Below are 21525 nucleotides of genomic sequence, written 5' to 3' on the forward strand. Positions count from 1 at the left end.
TCTGTAGCTAGTGACAGAAGAATAATTGTGCTCCACATCAATTAGCGTAAAGAACATGAAAATTGTGAAGAAAAAAGTTTGTACCACGAAAATGTCAGCCAAAAACTCGATTAACAGTAAGTAATCAGTTGTTCACGGAGATAAATAAGACGTGAACTGTTTCATAATATACAAATATCGTAAAGATGCCACTTTAAATGCAAAACGCGTCTGGTTCAAAATGGCTCTGAGCACTATGGGACTCAACTTCTGAGGTCATTAGTCCTCTAGAACTTAGAACTAGTTAAACCTAACTAACCTAAGGACATCACACACATCCATTCCCGAGGCAGGATTCGAACCTGCGACCGTAGCGGTCTCGCGGTTCCGGACTGCAGCGCCTAGAACCGCACGGCTACTTCGGCGTTCAACGCGTCTGGAACTAATAATATACTTAACAGCAAGAAAAAGTCGTTTGTTCTTTATAGAACGAATATTTCTGTGTTTGCTGATCGTGTGATGGTCACGGAAACAAACTTGTTATTAATTATTTCGTTTTGCCTACAGACATTTGTTTATTTGCTACGTTTAGAATACTTTATAATTATATGTAATAACACCAGACTTCCAATTGCTCTTTCCAGCATCACTAAAATAGTCTTTGCCGTCAGTGCAGTCAGTCTCTGATAAGTCGGTTTCTTTTACCTAAAGATTTCACATCCCTGATCGAATCTTTGTGTCAAACACGTTGGCATAAAGTACCAAATGTAATATTCTGCGTATCGTCTTCAGTATCCATAAAGTCTCACTGATCCCAGTCTTGCAAGTAGTTATGAAGAACCGGCCATTCTAATTGGTTTCACAGTTACCACATCAGCCGCTATGATCCATTTGCCGATTCCATATTTGGTCGCCAAAATGCCGTATTTATATTTTGATTAACTTTCTTTCCGCACACTAACCGTTTCATACAACGTTAGTGCGTTCTTGAAAATGCCTGACAATGGTCACATGATATTTGAAGTCGGCGGAAAAGCCTCCAATGCACAAAAAACGTATGAAGAACTGCATTACGATACATTTGGCGTCGATGACTTCTATACAGTTTCAGAACTGCCAGTGCATTCGAATGTCGTGAATAATACGTAACCAGTCATTGGTTATGGTTCATGAAGGAGTATATGTCTTATGGAAAATCCCACAAATGGCATAGTGGCAAAACCAGTAATTCAACCTTTATCATTTACTGGTAGTCGCCATAAGAAAACTGCATTGAGGTTGTAAGTTTTCCCTAACATAAGGCTGTTTGCAGAATGTATCCACAAATACATCACATGTTTATGTGGTAGAGGCTATATTAAACAAATATTCTGGCAATAAATACGTAACTCACTTACCTAATCAATGGTGATGTTATTTTTCTGGGTTGCATTAACAATAAATACAATTCGTTTCACTATTTGTTTGCTGTGGTCTTGTCAATACAGTGCTTCAGAGTAGCCTATCCTGTGTAGACCTCTTCATCTCTGCGTAACTACTGCGTCCCACGTCCATTCGAATCTGTTTACCGTTGGCAAGCCTTGGCCTCTCTCTATAATTTAGGCTCCATTACCAAATTGACGATTCCTTGATGTCTCATAACATGTCTTGCCAACTAATCACCTCTTTTAGACAAATTGTGCCATAATTTCCTTTTCCTCCACAGTTTAATTCATCGCCTCTTCTTTAGTTATACGATCTAAATACTTATATTCATCATTCTTCTTTATCACCACTTTTTGAAAGAGTCCATTGTCTTTTTGACAGATCTGTTTATCGTCCACGTTTGGCTTAAATAGAAGGCTACACTCCACACAAATACCTTAATAAAATGCTACCCAACCATTTAAATTTATATACGACGTCAACAAATTTTCTTTTTCAGAAACGCTTTTCTTGCTGTTGGCAGTCTGCATTTATATCCTCTCTACTTCAGCCTTCTCAATTACTGCTTCGCTTTCAAGTCGTAGAACTGTTACAACTGCAGTTTGGTTTCTGTACAAGTTGTAGACAATCTTGTGTTCCTGTGTTTTATCCCTGATAACTCCAGAACTTCAAAGAATATCTTCCAGTTAAGATGGTCAAAACCTTTCGCTAAATATGCAAATGCTATAAACAAAGGTTTGCCTTTCTTCAGTCTGTCTACTATGTTATGTGGATCAATACTACCTCGCGTGTTCAGACATCTCACAGGAATCTAACATAGTGCTCAAGTTAGTTTGTATAGCCCCTCCCCCTGTCCTCTCTACGTATTCCTTTCACCTTCTTTTCTTGGTTCTGGCTTGCCAAATGAACTCTTGACAGTCGCTTCTCTTTTGAGCACTGTTTTGTTTCCCCATTTTCTTATTTAATTTAGGAATCTATGTTTTCCTAGTGCAAAATCGCAGTTGCAATTTTGGACTCTCTGTCAACGTCATTTTTTAGGCATCTCTCTTCCCTATGGCCTACTTTACTAGCTGCATTTTTATATTTTCCCCTATTCTCAATTAAATTCAATATACCATATTTTGTTCAAGGATTTCTGCTGTATCTTTTACTCATTTGCATTCTCTGCTGCCTCCACCACTTCTTCTCTCAAAGATATCCATCCGTATTGTAGTGGATTGCTTCCTCTGTTTCAGCCAGTCTTTGCCTCATAGTTCTTTTAAGATTATCAAAAAACTCTGGCTCTTAACTTATTCAGGTTCCATCTTCTTAATTTGCTACCGTTTATTATCTCTTTAGTTGTAAACTGAAGTCCATAACCAATAAATTATCGTCGGTCTGCATCTGCACCAGGAAATGTCTTACAATTCAAAATCTTGGTTCTAAAACTCTGTTCCAAAAATGCATCCTTCTTTCATGATTCCTAAGCAGGGTATTGCTCTGTGCTGTTTTGGTCTGTTTTTCATACCATGAGGCGGCTTACTCTTTCAAGTTACCGTGAACATGAACCAGTGACCATGAGTTGCCCTTTCTTCTACATTTCCATGACGCGTATTCAGTGGAAACTCTCGTCTCCCAAAATGACAACAGCCTTGTTCACAGGACTGCAAGCAAACATTCCTGGTTTGACGAGCATTTAGACGCCTTGTCACACTTCGACTGGCCTGTGAAATCACCCTATTTTTATCCACTAGAAAATCATCGATCAGTGGCTTCAGCTGGAAAAAAATTGTGAGCTCTCTTCCACGCCTAAATGAGACCATTATGAAGGCAAGAAACGGTGTTACACGGTATTAACATAATATCTCCTGGTGACCAATTTTTTGTATGGTGTGTTTATAAGATACGGTACATCTAAAATGGATATATTTCTCATTAGCCATAACTCAAGAACTTCATTCCAAAGTAAGGTCTACTTTAGTTTTTATTAAACCAACGATTGTAAAATCAAGGATATCCCTCATTAGACACAAAGTTCGACCGTGTCACCAACGTTTACTACATCACTCTCTGTCTCTAGATCATTACGAGCAACAGAAAGCTAAGGAAAGTAGAAACTGATGCTACCGTCTACCTCAGGTAGATAACAAAATGTAGAGTTCCACTAGAGAACTTTGCTTTGCATAACAATCAGTCCAGGCGTAAATTATTACTACAGTAATGAAAATATTAGATAACACGTTATTAGAGACGACACAGCATTTCACGCTTGTAAGCTATTGTCCCTGTTAAAAAATCAACTAAAATCTTCAATGTGGTCACACTTTTATAAAGGTAATACCCCGCATTAAAGTTTTGAGTTGGACGAGGGTTCGAAATCAACATCTAATCGATTTTTAACTAAGCACAGTCAAATGTCAGGCATCAAAATTTTGTGCTAGTTGCGCGATGGCTGAAACTGAAATGACAAGACGATAAAGTTTGCCGTACTGGGATAGAATCCAGCACCTATTGCCACTGTTATCTAGCCACAAACAAACGTTAAACATCGTTGTGTTTCACCAGCAGCAAAATTTGTGTATTACTGAGGTGGAAATAATGTCACGAATAGTCCTGTCTTGGAGTCAAACCCACAAATATCATCGTTATTGGCTACTCACGAAGACACATTAACTTACGAAGTATTTTCTATCAGTCGATGGAATGTTTGAACTCGAAACGATATGATGAAATGTTCTAATGACTGGGAGTCGAAACTGGCACCAATCGTTGTTGTTGAGAATACATGGAGTCACGTCAAATAACTATTTTTTCACTTATAGTTTGGTGTGTGCGTGCTACAGCTTGAAATAACGTACTGAAAATTTTTGGGTCGGGTCAGGATTCTAACCCAGATAGGTGGGTTGGGTTGGGTTCTTTGGGGAAGGAAACCAGACAGCGAGGTCATCGGTCTCATCGGATTAGGGAAGGACGGGGAAGGAAGTCGGCCGTGCCCTTTCAAAGGAACCATCCCGGCATTTGCCCGGAGCGATTTAGGGAAATCACGGAAGACCTAAATCAGAATGGCCGGACGCGCGATTGAACCGTCGTCCTCCCGAATGCGAATCCAGTGTCTAACCACTGCGCCACCTCGCTCGGTCCCAGATAGGTGACTTTCGTGGAGACCATGAGGAGCTTGGCACACAACTAAACTAAGGAAATGTATCGTATCTAACGAGTCACATCCCACGAATGGAGATATCTGAGTTCACATCCGGGATTAGCGCCAATATGTTCAACATCACAAGTTTAAATACAATAAGATATAAGTGCTCTGTGACTTTACGTTACGTCTGGTTCGTTATCAAATAAATTTTCTGGTATAAGGAAACTTACTGGTGACAGAGAATCTGTTAGCCGCGACTCCCGCCGCTCCCATGACTCAATCCACAACAAGGGACTTCATGTTTAATGTGGGTTTCGAACAACGATACAAACCTACGTTGTTCAATTGGTGAAGAGGCTCTCTTGATGCTTGTTACAAATGATTGTTGAAAGTGCGCATCGAATAAGGACCTCGAACGTACGAAGCTAGAATCATTCGAAAAAAATCACCGAACTACATAAATGGTTAGCTTATGGTTATGTCATAATGAACTTTGATCCAGACTGGATGACAATTCTGACGCCTCAGAGGTGAATTACATCCTGTTCAAAACGTACATCTCCTTGTTCGTCTCAATCGCAATACACCCGCAGCCTTGGCTACCCTATGCGTACATTGATAATCACGTAATGGCCGTTTGTACGAACTGGGAAAATGGTAGGATGCGGAAATTTCAACATAAACTGCGTTTACCGTTTTAACTGCTGTGGTGCTGTATGTATGAGAGGGTGGGGGTGCTTAAAAAAAATGGTCATGTGGGTTTGATGAACGCCGTTTTCATGGTTCACCACTATGGTCCACTGATTATTGTTGGCAAATTTGATGAACTGAGGCCATTTAAATTTTGTGTGAAACTTGCATTCAGAGAAGAATGATGAGGAAGAAAGAAAGAAAGAATGCTACACTCCTGGAAATGGGAAAAAGAACACATTGACACCGGTGTGTCAGACCCACCATACTTGCTCCAGACACTGCGAGAGGGCTGTACAAGCAATGATCACACGCACGGCACAGCGGACACACCAGGAACCGCGGTGTTGGCCGTCGAATGGCGCTAGCTGCGCAGCATTTGTGCACCGCCGCCGTCAGTGTCAGCCAGTTTGCCGTGGCATACGGAGCTCCATCGCAGTCTTTAACACTGGTAGCGTGCCGCGACAGCGTGGACGTGAACCGTATGTGCAGTTGACGGACTTTGAGCGAGGGCGTATAGTGGGCATGCGGGAGGCCGGGTGGACGTACCGCCGAATTGCTCAACACGTGGGGCGTGAGGTCTCCACAGTACATCGATGTTGTCGCCAGTGGTCGGCGGAAGGTGCACGTGCCCGTCGACCTGGGACCGGACCGCAGCGACGCACGGATGCACGCCAAGACCGTAGGATCCTACGCAGTGCCGTAGGGGACCGCACCGCCACTTCCCAGCAAATTAGGGACACTGTTGCTCCTGGGGTATCGGCGAGGACCATTCGCAACCGTCTCCATGAAGCTGGGCTACGGTCCCGCACACCGTTAGGCCGTCTTCCGCTCACGCCCCAACATCGTGCAGCCCGCCTCCAGTGGTGTCGCGACAGGCGTGAATGGAGGGACGAATGGAGACGTGTCGTCTTCAGCGATGAGAGTCGCTTCTGCCTTGGTGCCAATGATGGTCGTATGCGTGTTTGGCGCCGTGCAGGTGAGCGCCACAATCAGGACTGCATACGACCGAGGCACACAGGGCCAACACCCGGCATCATGGTGTGGGGAGCGTTCTCCCACACTGGCCGTACACAACTGGTGATCGTCGAGGGGACGCTGAATAGTGCACGGTACATCCAAACCGTCATCGAACCCGTCGTTCTACCATTCCTAGACCGGCAAAGGAACTTGCTGTTCCAACAGGACAATGCACGTCCACATGTATCCCGTGCCACCCAACGTGCTCTAGAAGGTGTAAGTCAACTACCCTGGCCAGCAAGATCTCCGGATCTGTCCCCCACTGAGCATGTTTGGGACTGGATGAAGCGTCGTCTCACGCGGTCTGCACGTCCAGCACGAACGCTGGTCCAACTGAGGCGCCAGGTGGAAATGGCATGGCAAGCCGTTCCACAGGACTACATCCAGCATCTCTACGATCGTCTCCATGGGAGAATAGCAGCCTGCATTGCTGCGAAAGGTGGATATACACTGTACTAGTGCCGACATTGTGCATGCTCTGTTGCCTGTGTCTATGTGCCTGTGGTTCTGTCAGTGTGATCGTATGATGTATCTGACCCCAGGAATGTGTCAATAAAGTTTCCCCTTCCTGGGACAATGAATTCACGGTGTTCTTATTTCAATTTCCAGGAGTGTATGTTTAAACATCCCACCGACGACGAGGACATTAGGTAGAACCAGAAGCTCCGGTTGTGAAGAATGGGGAAGGAATTCGATTGTGCCATTTCAAAGGAAATATCGCAGCCTTTGTCTTAATACATTTAATGAGATAACGGAAAACATCAGTCAGGATGGCCTGGCGGGCACTTGAACCACTGACTGTTATCTGCGCAAAAGCAAAGCTGAACGCCTTAGGCACACTGTCCAGCGAATGCGGCAAGGAGGTTCCCTGCAGTTTTGGGTTGGCATTATGTGGGGCCGACGTACGCCGCTGGTGGTCATGGAAGGCGCCGTAACGGCTGTCCGATACATGAATGCCATCCTCCGACCAATAGCGCAACCATATCAGCAGCATATTGGCCAGGCATTCGTCTTCATGGACGACAATTCGCACCCCCATCGTTCACATCTTGTGAATGACATCCTTCAGGATAATGACATTGCTCGACTAGAGTGGCCAGCATGCTCTCCAGACATGAACCCTATCGACCAAGCCTGGGATAAGAAACTTCCTGGCATATTAAAACTGTGTGCCCGACCGAGACTCGAACTCGAGACCTTTGCCTTTCGCAGGCAAGTGCTCTACCATCTTTTTTTTCCTGTTTTTTTTTTTTCATTTTTGTTCGGTGTCGATCGTTGGGTTTGGTCGTTGCGGACGTCACATGACATCCGTTAAACTTCGTCTGTTGACCCTTCCACTCAGTTTTCTTATTACAGAGGCCAACCAGCTCTCTGACCGAACACGCTGAGCTACCGTGCCGGCACCATCTGAGCTACCGAAGCACGACTCACGCCCGGTACTCACAGCTTTACTTCTGCCAGTATCTCGTCTCCTACCTTCCAAATTTTACAGAAGCGCTCCTGCGAACCTTGCAGAACTTGCATGGCTAAGCCATGTCTCCGCAGTATCCTTTCTTTCAGGAGTGCTAGTTCTGCAAGGTTCGCAGGAGAGCTTCTGTAAAGTTTGGAAGGTAGGAGACGAGATACTGGCAGAAGTAAAGCTGTGAGTACCGGGCGTGAGTCGTGCTTCGGTATCTCAGATGGTAGAGCACTTGCCCGCGAAAGGCAAAGGTCCCGAGTTCGAGTCTCGGGCGGGCACACAGTTTTAATCTGCCAGGAAGTTTCATATCAGCGCACACTCCGCTGCAGAGTGAAAATTTTATTCAAGCCTGGGATAGATTGAAAATGACTGTTTATGGACGACGTGACCCACAAACCACTCTGGGGATCTACGCCGAATCGCCGTTGAGGAGTGGGACAATCTGGGCCAACAGTGCCCTGATGAACTTTTGGACAGCATGCCACGACGAATACAGGCATGCGTAAATGAATGAGGACGAGCTACTCGGTATTAGAGGTACCGGTGTGTATAGCAGTCTGGACCACCACCTCTGAAGGTCACGCTGTATGGTGGTACAACATGCAATGTGTGGCTTTCATGAGCAATGAAAAGGGCGGAAATGATGTCTGCGTTGATCTCTATTCCAATATTCTGCACAGTTTCCAGAACTCTCGGAACCGAGGAGATGCAGGACTTTTATAGTGTCTGTATAAGGCCGCTTTGGAGGTGTGCAGGGCGCGGAATTTAATTCAGGAAGGTGCCACCACTGGAAGGAAAGAAGGCTCTAACGCAGCTAAGTATTGAGTCGAAATGAGCTTGGCTTACAGATATGGATACGACATTTGGTGTTGCTTCGCCTTTATTCCGGAGTTCATTAATTGTAGGGCTGACGAGTGGTTGCGTTCCTGTGCCATGACCAGACGTTTTGAATGTATGAGAGATCTGTTGAAAGTGCTTCTCAGGGCAACAGTCAAACACCCCACGTAGTGAGATAGGTGAGGAGACACTGGCAATATGCCCTCTTCTATTATCTTGCTGAAAGATAACGCCACAGAGTCCTCCAATATACGCAACAGTCTCCGGCCATGACACGGAAGAAATCTACCGCCTTCTGTCCAAGTTACCGGCCATGAGAGCCAGAGGACTAGAGGGCTGCTGCGCTCGTGAGACGATGGCGAATGCAGTATGCCAATGTTCGTTCTCCTGCGATGCTCCAGAGACTTATACGTACATCGTGAAGCTATACGAAAGTTCGTGACTCGTCTGAAAAGACGACGTGATGATTGTCTTCTAGCGTAGTTGTAATTGTATGCACCTCTGCAGGCGAGCTTGTCTCTCCTGCTGCGTTAAGGCAAAGGTTCCCAAACTTTTCCTCTGACGGAACACACTGAAAATCAAGGTACTTTGATAGAACACCTCCTTTATTTTGAGGATTAATAAAATTTTAAAATGAAAAAAACTTGTCTTATTCAGTGATCACTTCAATTTCAAATCGTAATAATAACTCGGAAACCATAATAAAAATTTTAGACTAATTAGCATCGTCAAAACATCGAAAAAACGTCATGTCATTAATATTTTTCAGCGGAGCACTTATTCATTTTCCGCGAACCACCAGCGTTCCACGTAACACAGTTTGGCAAACTTTGCGTTAAGAGAAGCCGCAAAAACAGTCGCCGTGTGACATTCCGCGGTACTTCAGACATGGCAGCTGAGATCCCGCATGGCGTTGAGTATGACACCTTCTGAATCTACGGGGGCGTGCTAAAAATTAATGCCCCCGAATGTGAAAACTCTTGAGGCTTTTTAAATAAAACAAACTTTACAATTCTGCAGTGGCCGTGTTGTTCAGAAAGAGTACGCAATAGTCAATCGGACATGCTTGCATGTCCGAAGGTACAGACACTACAGTGACTATAGTAGTTATGAAAGACAAGAAATGTTCAGAATGAAATTTTCACTCTACAGCGGAGTGTGCGCTGTATGATGAATCATCCACCTCTAACATTCCTTTTTTTATAGAGATAATCGATACATGTATACTATCGATTCTTGCATAGGTTAAAATTATCTCGCTGTTTCACTAAAAGAATTCATAGGATTTTGTATACGATGTATTATATTTCAGGCTAAAATGTATAAAACGGAAATTAATGTGTTACAATCGGTATGTACTAACAGTTAAAATTACTCTTCTTTTAAGAATAATTGAAATTACAAACTTTCTGGAATACTTAAAATTCATATTATTAATTGCGCAATCAAATGCTAATTATTAAATTTGTTTCCGGATTTATTTATGAAATAATGATATCATTCGGTAAAGATTCTTTTCCTGTCAAGAAAGTTTGTAAACTCTTTTGCTTTGTAAGCTCTTTGGAAATTATGAGTACTGCAGAATGTAAGTAGTAGTGAGCATGCCTCAGATGGAAGTAGACGTTTTTATAAATTTGTCACCGACAATGTAATTATTGGTTTTTTTATGTGGAAATTATAAAGTCGATGTGATTTTGAAGAATGGGATAAAATAAAATGATATTCATAGCAACAGGCAACTCTTCATCAGCTACTTCGTCTTCAAGAACCCGCAACGTTAAATCAAAATTTTCAGCAGGAAGAATGTACTCCTAGACACAACAAGATTTTGAGCCAGCAACAAGATAATCTAGATAAGTAAAAATGTTGTTCTTTTGTAATCTTACTCCTCTCGAAATTTTCAAAATTTGTGCAAAGAATGGTAACTTTAATGGCGATGTGTGGGAGGGTAAGATTACAGCCGATATGAAACTTCCTGGCAGATTAAAACTGTGTGCCGGACAGAGACTCGAACTCGGGACCTTTGGCTTTCCCGGGCGAGAACTCTATCGAGCATTTTACATGAAATGCATTCACAGCTGCGAATATGGACAACTATCAGCTGTATAATGGAATGACTAACAGCATCCATGTTCGAAGGAAGATTGCGTTGTACTTGTGAACAACGCAGCCACTGCAATATCGTGTTTAACCACCGACACCGGGCAACCGACTTTCAATTAAAATACATAATGAACGTACGAGTACAGGTTGTAGACACATGGCTGACGAAATACGGAGGTTTGGGTCTGGCCGTGAGTCGTGCTCGATTAGCCTAATGCTAAGGCGACCGCTCGCAATAAGCGAGAAATTCGGGTTCGGCACAAATTTTCACTGTCGTCATTCCATTTTACAGCGGATGACTGTCCACATTCGCAAATTCGAATACATTTCATGTGCTTTTACCTGTTTCCATCAGTTACTTACATTTCTGCTTATCAGTGCCAACCACTCCAAAGACGCCACCTGGGTCTACATTGCGCACACGAAATTTACTTGGTGCCTCCAAAAACATCACATTCATTAACTTCCGTATGTTTTTCCTCTCTCCGGCATATGGAGGTTAGAGATCATGACCAGTATGGAGGCAAATCATCTCACGTTTTGAAAGGAACCATCGTAAACTTATTTTATCTTGTCATTTACGAAAGTTCGTGAACGTTGTTCCACCTATTAGTAAGGTTCCCCTTTAGTCTAATATGATGATCATAGTTTCCCTCTTCCTAAATTCTCATTGATAGCTTGCGACTCCTTGCGGAATTACTAAGTTAAATGGACATTGCATCACTATCACTAGCCATGTGACCGTTGGATCTGCCGCAAAAGTCTAACAGTTCGGACAATAACTATTATTTTTATTTCGCCTCTTCTTGAGGTCATGGGTTGATCTTGGCTAACCGTGCTGCGAAAGGATATATCATCTCACGAAAGAATTTAGTGCACTTTACAAGGCTATCACTATACACTGCACGTGACAGCCAGTTAACCACTTCTTGTACCTACCGAACGAATCGGCACAGGGCTTAAGACACTGAACCCTCAATCTGGCGGAATTAAGTTTGAAAACCCGATTGGCCCACTTTAGATTTTTCAAAGTTTTCTTTGATCATTTCCTTCGGAAAAAAGTCATCCGCTTCCCTCTCTCACAGTTGCCCAAGCCGAGCTTGTCTTTCCCCGACGTTGATGTGACGCAGAAGTCAAGACGTCCTTTCATCAACTTCTTGAATCTACATTGCTGGACTTTAACACTGCGACGCCAGGGAAGATGGAAATTAGTAACTTTTAGTTACTGCATCTATTCGTTATAATAAGAAGAACACATCATTTAATTTTTAGGTGATTTGTGAGTATACAGAGTGCGGAATTTAGTACGTAGATCTGCCACCTCTGGCAGTAGCAATGGCTCCAACCCGGCTGGTCATAGATTAGAAGTGAGCTTTGATGCCAGAGACGGGTATGTCATTCCATTCCAGTATTCGTCAGTCGTAGTAGCTGGCTCGTGTGGTGTGCCAGTCGGTCGGCAACCACTGACTACGTGTTTTCAATGGGTGAAATCTAGATAACGCCCCGGTTAGAGCAACATTTGAACACCCTTTGCATGAAGGTATGTCAGGACACCTTACACAACATGTGGTCTCGCGTTATCTTGTTGAAAAATAACGTCACATGGGCCTCGAAGATGGGTACTTCCGTTGCTCCTAATACGTCAGAAATATAACAGCACATGTCGAAATTACCAACTTTAGGAAACAGAGACGATACTGTTGTGTTCCCAATGAAAACCCACGCATCATGCAAGGTGCTGGGCCTGTATGACGATGACGGATGCCGTCTGGCAACATTCGTCGTCCTCGGAGCCTCCGCACACGGATGCCTCCACAGAGATGCTGTACGCAGGAGCCAGAATTCTTCATGAAAAGCCACTGTGGTGTCACTCGTGTGTGAAATTTTGTCGTTCGGTGGAACGATTTTGATACTCGTGTCTCCGCTGCGGCGTCGAAAGAAGCCGAAACAATGGTCGCGGTACTGACAGCCCATAGTGCCTCAGACGTCGTCGTACTGTCCGTCAGGATAGTTATCTTGATGGAAACAAGTTTATTTCCTGACTCAAGGTAAATAATGTCCTGTTTATCTCGCGCGTCCCCTGCGAACATTATATCAGTCCTCTCGGGGGTAGTCGTGTGGGGCCATTGAGATCCTGCACGGTGTTATGTATGGCCCTCCTCAACCCATAGATTCATATTCCAGTGCCAGTCGTGGGACCTCGGCCAACACGAGCAGCAATATTGAGGAACAATAAAGCGCACTCTCGATAGCCGCGATCTTGTTGCTGTCAAATTCCGAGACGTACTGGTAGACGTTTCTCATCTGACACGAGACCTAACCCAAGCGAATGACTTGTTTCAAACGCGATTTCTGAATGGGAAAGCCGCCGTATAATCTTTCCTTATACAATGATGTGACAACAGTCATGGGATAGCGATATGCGCATATACAGATGGCGGTAATATCGCTTACAGAAATGTTAAAAGAACAGTGCATTGGTGAAGTTCTCATTTTTACCCTGGTGATTCATGTGAAAAGGTTTCCGACATGATTATGGTCGCACGATAGGAATTAACAGACTTTGAACGCGGAATGATAGTTGGAGCAAGACGCATAGGACATTCCATTTCGGAAATCGTTAGGAAATTCGATATTCCGAGATCCATAGTGTCAAGAGTTTCAGGCATTAACTCTCACCACGGACAGTGCAGTGGCTGACGGCGTTACGTAACGATCGAGAGCAGCGCCGTTTGCGTAGAGTTCTCAGGGCTGACAGACAAGCAAAAATGCTTGAAATAACAGCAGAAAACAATGTGGGACGTACGACGAAAGTATCCCTTAGGGCAGTGCGTCGAAATTTGGCGTCACTGGGCTACGGCAGCAGACGACAGACGCGAGTGCCTTTGCTAACAGCACGACATCACCTGCAACGTCTGTTTTGGGCTCGTGACCATATCAGTTGGACCTTCGACAACTGAAAAACCGTGGTCTGGTCAGATGAGTCCGATTACACTTGGCAGGAACTGAAGGTAGGTTTCGAGTGTGGAGCAGACCCCACGAATCCATGGACCCAAGTTGTCAACAAGGCACTGTGCAAGCTGGTGGTGTGGGTTGTGTTTACATGGAATGGACTGGGTATTCTGGTCCAAACGAACAGATCATTGATTGTAAATGGTTATATTCGACTACTTGGAGACCATTTGCAGCCATTCATGGACTTCATGTTAACAAACAACGATGGAATTTTTATGGATGACAATGGGCCATGTCAACGGGCCACAATTGTTCGCGATTGGTTTGAAGAACATTCTGGACAGTTGGAGCGAATGATTTGGCGACCCAGATCGCCCGACATGTATTCCATCGATCGTTTGTGGGACATAATCAAGAGGTCAGTTCGTGCACAAAGTACCGCACCGGTAATACTTCCGCAATGATGGACGGCTACAGGGGCAGCATGGCTCAATATTTCTGCAGGAGACTTCCAACGACTTTTTGAGTCCATGCCACGTCGAGTTGCTGCACTACTCAGGGCAAAGGAGGTGCGACACGATATTAGGTGGTATCCCATGACTGCTCACACCTCAGTGTATACAGTATGTAGATAACGTCACTCCTAATTACTTCATGTAGGTACGCTGAAATGCTAATCATTTGCCTATCGAAGCAAATCATGCCAATTTGTTGTTCATGGCATGGCACCTTCATAGTGTTTTTGTGAGCAACAGTTTGTATAAAAAGGTGCAGGAGTATAGGGCCCCTCTGTATCCATTTTTTTTTTCTGACGCGTAGTGTGCCATACCTTCTGACACGTTTATGCTTGCGTGAAGCGTGCGAGGTAGCACCCTAGTTCAGATGATACGCTAAACTGTAGGTCTCCATAAGCGGAACGTCTAGCAGCGTTGCTTGTTATTGGGTGATGGCGACTGACTGGCATGATCGCCAGTGGAGAAGATGAAACTAGCTGCCGTGTAGAAAGGTCTTGTCCCCTATGAATGCGATACTCTGTTGCCTCGGTGGATAACGGTTTCGTACTCGGGTTTCCATCCGCGTTTATTTTTCCACTGGAAACCTCTAAAATTCCACTGTTTTCGGTATACAGGAGAAAAAGTAACTGCCAATGGGAACCCGTGTCCGAAACAGTCATCCATCAAGGCAACAGAGCGTCGCATTCATAGGGGACAAAGCGTATATACGCAGCATCTAGCACCGTCTTCTCCACTGGCGATCGTGGCAATCAGTCGTGATCACTGAATAACGAATAACATTACGAGATGTTCCGCCTACAATACTTCAGCGTACAAAGTCACGTTTGCCGCCTAAGGGGTGGCCCAGTGGTAGGCACAGGTGCCTATAACTTAAGACGCTCTGTAGCATCGTTTGACTTTGTTTCCGGAGACGGGTTTCTATCCTCGATTTCTTCCTGAGGATACCCTCCACAAAATCTCGAAGTCTGTCGCAACATTTCAGGGACACCGGCAGACAATTTTCTCTTAATAATCAAGAGAAATATTGAGAGAACAATAATCTCGAGAAAACTGCAGGCCATTTAAGAATGCAATTAATTTTTATACGACGTGGTTTCTATTCATGAAAAACTGCACTGCAAAAATAAAATGTTTTGCACGTGGGTAAATAAGACACCAGATCTGTTTGACATTGACTTCTAAACACGAGGTGACTTTCAATGTAATTGAAACTTTCATTGTTACTGTATGTAGTCCTATAAAGCATATTTGTGTGAAACCTGTGACACAAAATAACAGGAATGGTTTCATTGAGTGTGATGTACTTCCTGTTGGTAAGTCCTTTTACTAGTAAGTAGGGAGATGCGCCTTCCCTTCCAAGTTTAAAAATAATTTCGAAGTGTCAGCTATATTGCATATGCAGCAAATTTAAAGCATCAAGCAAGAATGTTTTACGTTTCAAAATCTTACAGTTATGTATGACTGGTCAATTAATCTGGATACATCATTATAACTATTATTAATAATGATACGGTAATCGTTTCACCCTGAAGCTACGATGTGTGCCATAAAGCATCCATTTTGACAGAATAGTTTTTGAAACATCAACTGAGAAACGTTTCATAGCAAAAGAAAAAAACCAAAATGAACAACTGTTTATATTTTTGTTCTACAGGAACAAATATTCTGAGAGACTTATTTCAAAAGTGGATGTAGCTTTCCTTAATTTATATAGAATATTTGTTGAGTCGTAGAAGACAGCTGCGCTGAAGTAATAGTTGTCATGAATGAACGACACAATGGTTCACAATGGTACTTCTGCGTCTTTGTTACATGATACATTGCAGGTGATAGATCTTCCTCGTCAACAATTGTTAAGCTAGCCATACACAGGTTGTTACGAAACCATACTGACAAACTTCGAGATGTTTTACGGGGAATCTTGAGGAACAAACTGAGGATAGGAACCTGTGTCCAGAAACGTCATCGAACGAAGCTACAGAGCGTCGAAGTTATTGGCGCTGGCGCCTGCCGCTAGGCCACACATACGGCAGCAAATGTGACTTGGTATGCTGAGGAACTGTAGGCGGGAGGTCTCGCAATAGGACTGAAATCATTCTGGGCGTTAGATGGCGCTAAACGCGTTTATGCCTGTCACAACAACACTGTAGAGACATCTAACAGTAGTGGCGGCAAAGGGGAAAACAAACATACACGGCACAAACTCGGTGCTCATTCGTAGTTCGTCGCATGCTGTTATGCCGAATCTTGGAGAACTTCATCTGGTCCGAGCAGAACGATATGCATTTCGTTTATCGTGAGGCAAGAGGAAATGGGCACTCAGCTTCACGCGTCTACGGGCAAACCGGCCGAGGTGGCCGAGCGGTTCTAGGTGCTTCAGACTGGAACTGCGCGACCGCTACGCTCGCAGGTTCGAATCCTGCCTCGAAATGGATGTGTGTGATGTCCTTAGGTTAGTTAAGTTTAAGTAGTTCTAAGTTCTAGGGGACTGGTGACCTCAGATGTTACGTCCCATAGTGCTCAGAGCCATTTGAACCATTTCTAAGGGCAAAGATAACCAAATACGCGTCAGCCATGCCATTCTACGTTTGCAGCTATTCATTAGAGTTTGGGTGAAACAGGTGGTTTCAGAGGCCGTCAAGACAGGGCAGGTCGCGTGCGAAGCGTACGCACACAACGATTTAAAGAGGATGTATCAGAGAGACTCGACGCAGACCCATTCACAAGCATTCACGCTGTGACACACGCATTGCAAGGGAACCACATAGTATAGGAGGGTGATGCATGTGGAGGGAAAGCATCCATTCTATTTTCAAAAGCCACAGGCGCTAACGGCCCATGATTTTGCTTCGCATATGGAGTTCGGGCAGTGGGTTTTGCAACGTTGCGCCACGCAGCCGTTTACACTGCGTATTTTTTGTTCACCGGCGAGGCGTCGTTCAACAGTGAGGATCTCTTATAGGCAGAATAACACACATGCAAAATGACAAAGGGATAGTATGGGTCTCAAGTGCTTCATTACTAAAATATTGGACATCCGCTTAACTATGGATGACGAACATGCTTATCAGTAAGACCCCTCCCTTTGAGCATGATGCTTCACAACTGATGATCTACGCTCCCCCTTCCCCTCTGCACCGTTCATCTGTCCAACAACTTGCATTTGTCATTCAACATTTGCAGTTTCACCGTCACAGTGTGTCCTTTTACAGTGTTCCTCCATGTCATGTGTTAACTTAATACACAAGTATTGGGCCTCTTATACACTGATAATATTTCCTTGAAGCGTTTTTGCTTTGACACTCATGCTTGTTACAGCAGCGTGCTCACGCAAAATGGCTTTTCGTGCTTTTTTGTGATACTGTAAAGAGTTTGCTATGTTTACCCCAGCCTGAGGGCTCTTTATAAGCCATGGGGCATTAATACCACATTTTTTACCCCCTCCCCTCTTCTATTTCAACTTTCTAGTTAATATGTTAATTCTAGTAATAAATATGTGTGAAATCTCGCACGCTACTCATTGAAGCTACATGCATACAGGGTGCACAGGAGTGCCACCTACCAGTGGCGTCGTAAGACAAGTCAGGCAGTCAGCGCATATCAGTAGCTGTGTACATTCCATACCTATGCTCTGTAGGATCCGATGCCACGTTTTATATTTGAATGTCATATACATACAAGTCTTTAAAGTGGCACACTATGCGATGTTGAATCCATTGTCAAATGTGAAATATTTTAAAAAGTTTTAAGATAAATCTCTGCAGTAGAGAGCTATTACTTTTAAATCGCGTATTTTAAAAGATGATTAAGGGATGACACCAACATGCACTAGACAGAGTCAACTACTCCCATATCGGATACAGATAATATTTGATCTACGAAAATATGCTTCACTAAAATTAATTGTAAATATTTCCTGCAATTTCGTTTATCATAATGATACCGTATCTGTTCCACACACAAATGTTGTAATATTTGTTAATAGGTACAGCAGAGTTGCTGAAGAACAGCGATGTTCGAAATCTTAAGACTGTCTTATTATAGCGCTTAGCTGAATACTACGTACTTGTGTGGCATTGACACCGCCCTTCGTCCTATCTGTGTGAAACGATGTGAGTTAAAATGCCGATAAAATTAAGAACAGAGCATGGTCTCGCATTTACTGGGAATATAAAGTAACTGACATGACCTCTTACTACACCGCAACCAGCGTATGGCGTGATTCCAGGGACACCTGTAAAACTCCAGTAAGGTGACATCCTCTTAAATAAGTGTCCTGTGTTTGTGCAGCAACTCTGTACTACAACAGGCAAGCAGGTGAGGAGCTGAACTTACCGGCAAGCAGGCGACCAGTGCTGTCCGCTTTCCCGTCATTGAAGCGATTGTCTGGCTTGTCGCTCTCAACACTGACGATGGTTTCCAGACTGGAGTACGTGCCATCCTGACCGTCCCACGTCAGTAGCGACAGATTGCGCCCGATGCCCACCACAAACTGATTGTTGGTGTTCTTCACTGGGACCACCAGTGTCACGTTCGTCGCTGCAAGAAAATGATGCATCTTTGTTACGACAACCTGCATACAGAATCAGCATGACTTTTATCTAAGCTATCTGTACACAAGTAATTCACCCTATCTGGAGTCTGTACATAGTTTTCAACAACGTTCACTTACGTTTCCATTTTTATACAGGTAGTAAACATATTCATTTTTTTCAAGGGAAAAAAATTCGCAAGCAGTAAGCTATGAAGTTGCTAGGTCATGATCTGAGGTGATGATGAAACTACATCAGGGTATACAACGCATTTCCTTAGAGCTTTTTTTTTAGGTCTCTTACTGCGGAATATGTACAGACTTTACCCTTAGGTAACTATGATGTATAAAGCTGCCTTAGGTGGATTTCATACAGAGGAATGTGGAAGGTACAGCACAAGTAGTTGCGTACAATTAAACAATATTCAGTGGTTGACATACCCAGACTGTAACAAATTTCATATCATGATTCGTAACTCAGTTAGACATCGAATAGCATAAAGAAATCCAACAGAACTGTTCATTTGTTGTGTTACGAGATTCCTCAATGCACACGAATCTCTAAAGCACTTACTGTATCTACATTTACATTCTGCAGACCCCTTTACAGTTATGAGAAGATTCAAACACTATTACATTTTGTCTGTTCTGTACCTTCTTTATTATATTTACTCCACCCTTAGTTTATGGAGACAACCATTTTCAAGCAGTACTGCATACAATACGGTGTTCGGTGAAGACTATATCGAAAATCAATGTCGTTTTGGTGGAGGAGGAGATTAGTGTTTAACGTCCCATCGACAACGAGGTCATTAGAGACGGAGCATAAGCTCGGATTAGGGAAGGATGGGGAGGAAAATCGGCCGTGCCCTTTCAAAGGAACCTTCTCGGCATTTGCCTGCAGCCATTTACGGAAATCACGTAAAAGCTAAATCAGGATGGCCGGACGCGGGTTTGAACCGTCGTCCTCCCGAATGCGACCCAGAGTGCTAACCACTGCGCCACCTCCCTCGGTTTGTTTTCTTCCCTAGTGTTTCAGCTGCAGGTGACGCGCGGGAAGAACGACAGTTGGTAGATCCTTGTAGAGGAATTTCACTGATATTACCATCAATGTCGTTTCAAGAGATATAAGGGTGATGATTTTTTCCACCGTGTGCAAACTCTAGGGATTGGCCGATGTAGGTATAGTGAACATATGTCCGGAAATGTATGGTTTCCATGCTAGAGACTGTTTATTCAATCACACATTGTTACAGAGACTGCGCTCTAATACGCGCTGAACCATGCAGCCACAGTTAACAGCATGTGTTGAAAATGGTTTGCATGTGCCTCAACGCATGTATGTAATCGACGTAGCATGTTTTGTCTCACACGTTCACATTGGCCAGGCTGCATCCGAGCAGTGTCAAAGGCAGCATGAACATGCTGCTCCAGTGTGAGATGGCCCCATAACTATAAATCGCACGTGTTGATATCCGGTGAACGAGCAGGCCATGCAACTGGACACCCTCGTCCAAGCCATCGACCAGAAAAGACACGATTAAGAAGCGTCCGAATGTTAACGGTGAAGTGGTCTGGAGCACCATCATGGAGCAGCCACGTAACCCATCGAATTATCAATGGCACTTCTTCCAGCAAAGTCACCCGCAAGAAACGCCTATAGTTCCGGCCTGTTACGCGACGTGGAAAGAAGTCTGGTGCTAAAATATGTTCACCAATTATCCTGGCCCCCACATTCCGGCTGTTCCGATGCTGATGATTCGCTGTCATCATACCATGGGGCTTCTGCATATTGTCCCACAGATGACTGTTATGACAGTTGCAGATACTACTCCACGTAAAGATAGCCTCATCTATGAATAGAATGGATGACACAAATCCCGGATCGTGGTTGTCTAGTGAAGGAACCAGTGACAAAACTGCTCCCGATGTGGAAAGTCCGTCGCTAGTAAGCCCTGCACACGCTGCAAGTGATAAGGGTAGTAACAAATGTGATGAAGAATGTTCCACACGGTCGTCTGGGTTACCCTGTATTGGCGGGCCAACTGCCTGGTATTGACACGGCGGTCGCCTTCCACAGTGGAAAAAATCATCGTGTAATTTAGAAGAAGTAATTTGTTCCTTCATTTTTTGTGGAACATACACATTCGGTCTTTTAACAATAAAACATACATGACGAACAACGACTCTATCCCAACATCTGCTGCTCGATCTGAATGAAGATTTCTGTATTATTCGCGTCACCTAAACGATCCAGCAACTGACCTCGCAGATCTACTAATGCTACCTTGTCAGGCGTCCAGACTTAACGGCTAATACTCAAGTACGTAGGAACTGGGTCTGGCACCTGCCTGTCTTACAACTACACTGACTGCCAAAGAAGATTTGAAGCACCCAGAAGGGAAGGAGGAAGCGAAATAAAACTTTACAGGTTGAAAGATTAGGTGGTGTTTTTCCATTAAATTTCGGGCATGCATCCACGCTGCAATTGAGCTGTCAATTAAGCCTACTTACCAGTATGACGTTCCACTCTCACGTGCCGTGTGTAGACGAGCATCATCCTGTTGAAAAATTTCACAGATGAGAATTTAGGATATCTGTAGCCGGCCGAAGTGGCCGCGCGGTTCTGGCGCTTCAGTCTGGAACCGCGAGACCGCTACGGTCGCAGGTTCGAATCCTGCCTCGGGCATGGATGTGTGTGATGTCCTTAGGTTAGTTAGGTTTAACTAGTTCTAAGTTCTAGGGGACTAATGACCTCAGCAGTTGAGTCCCATAGTGCTCAGAGCCATTTTTGATATCTGTGACATACCACTGTGCGATCACAGTTCCCGCAGTCAGTACCAGCAGTGACATGACGTCATACCCGATGATTTCTAACATTATGACG

General features: G+C 44.1%; 1 protein-coding gene across 1 annotated transcript in view; it reads right to left on the reverse strand.

Moving 5' to 3' along the window:
- The window catches only part of LOC124555667 (regucalcin-like), a 161553-nt gene that overhangs the window by 60285 nt on the left and 79743 nt on the right, over positions 1-21525 (reverse strand). Inside the window, exon 3 of the mRNA XM_047129655.1 lies at positions 18443-18646. Within this exon, the coding sequence (XP_046985611.1) occupies positions 18443-18646 (204 nt within the window). The remainder of the gene's footprint in view (positions 1-18442; positions 18647-21525) is intronic.

This window comes from Schistocerca americana, chromosome X (assembly GCF_021461395.2).
Source record: "Schistocerca americana isolate TAMUIC-IGC-003095 chromosome X, iqSchAmer2.1, whole genome shotgun sequence".
NCBI classification, from domain to species: domain Eukaryota; kingdom Metazoa; phylum Arthropoda; class Insecta; order Orthoptera; family Acrididae; genus Schistocerca; species Schistocerca americana.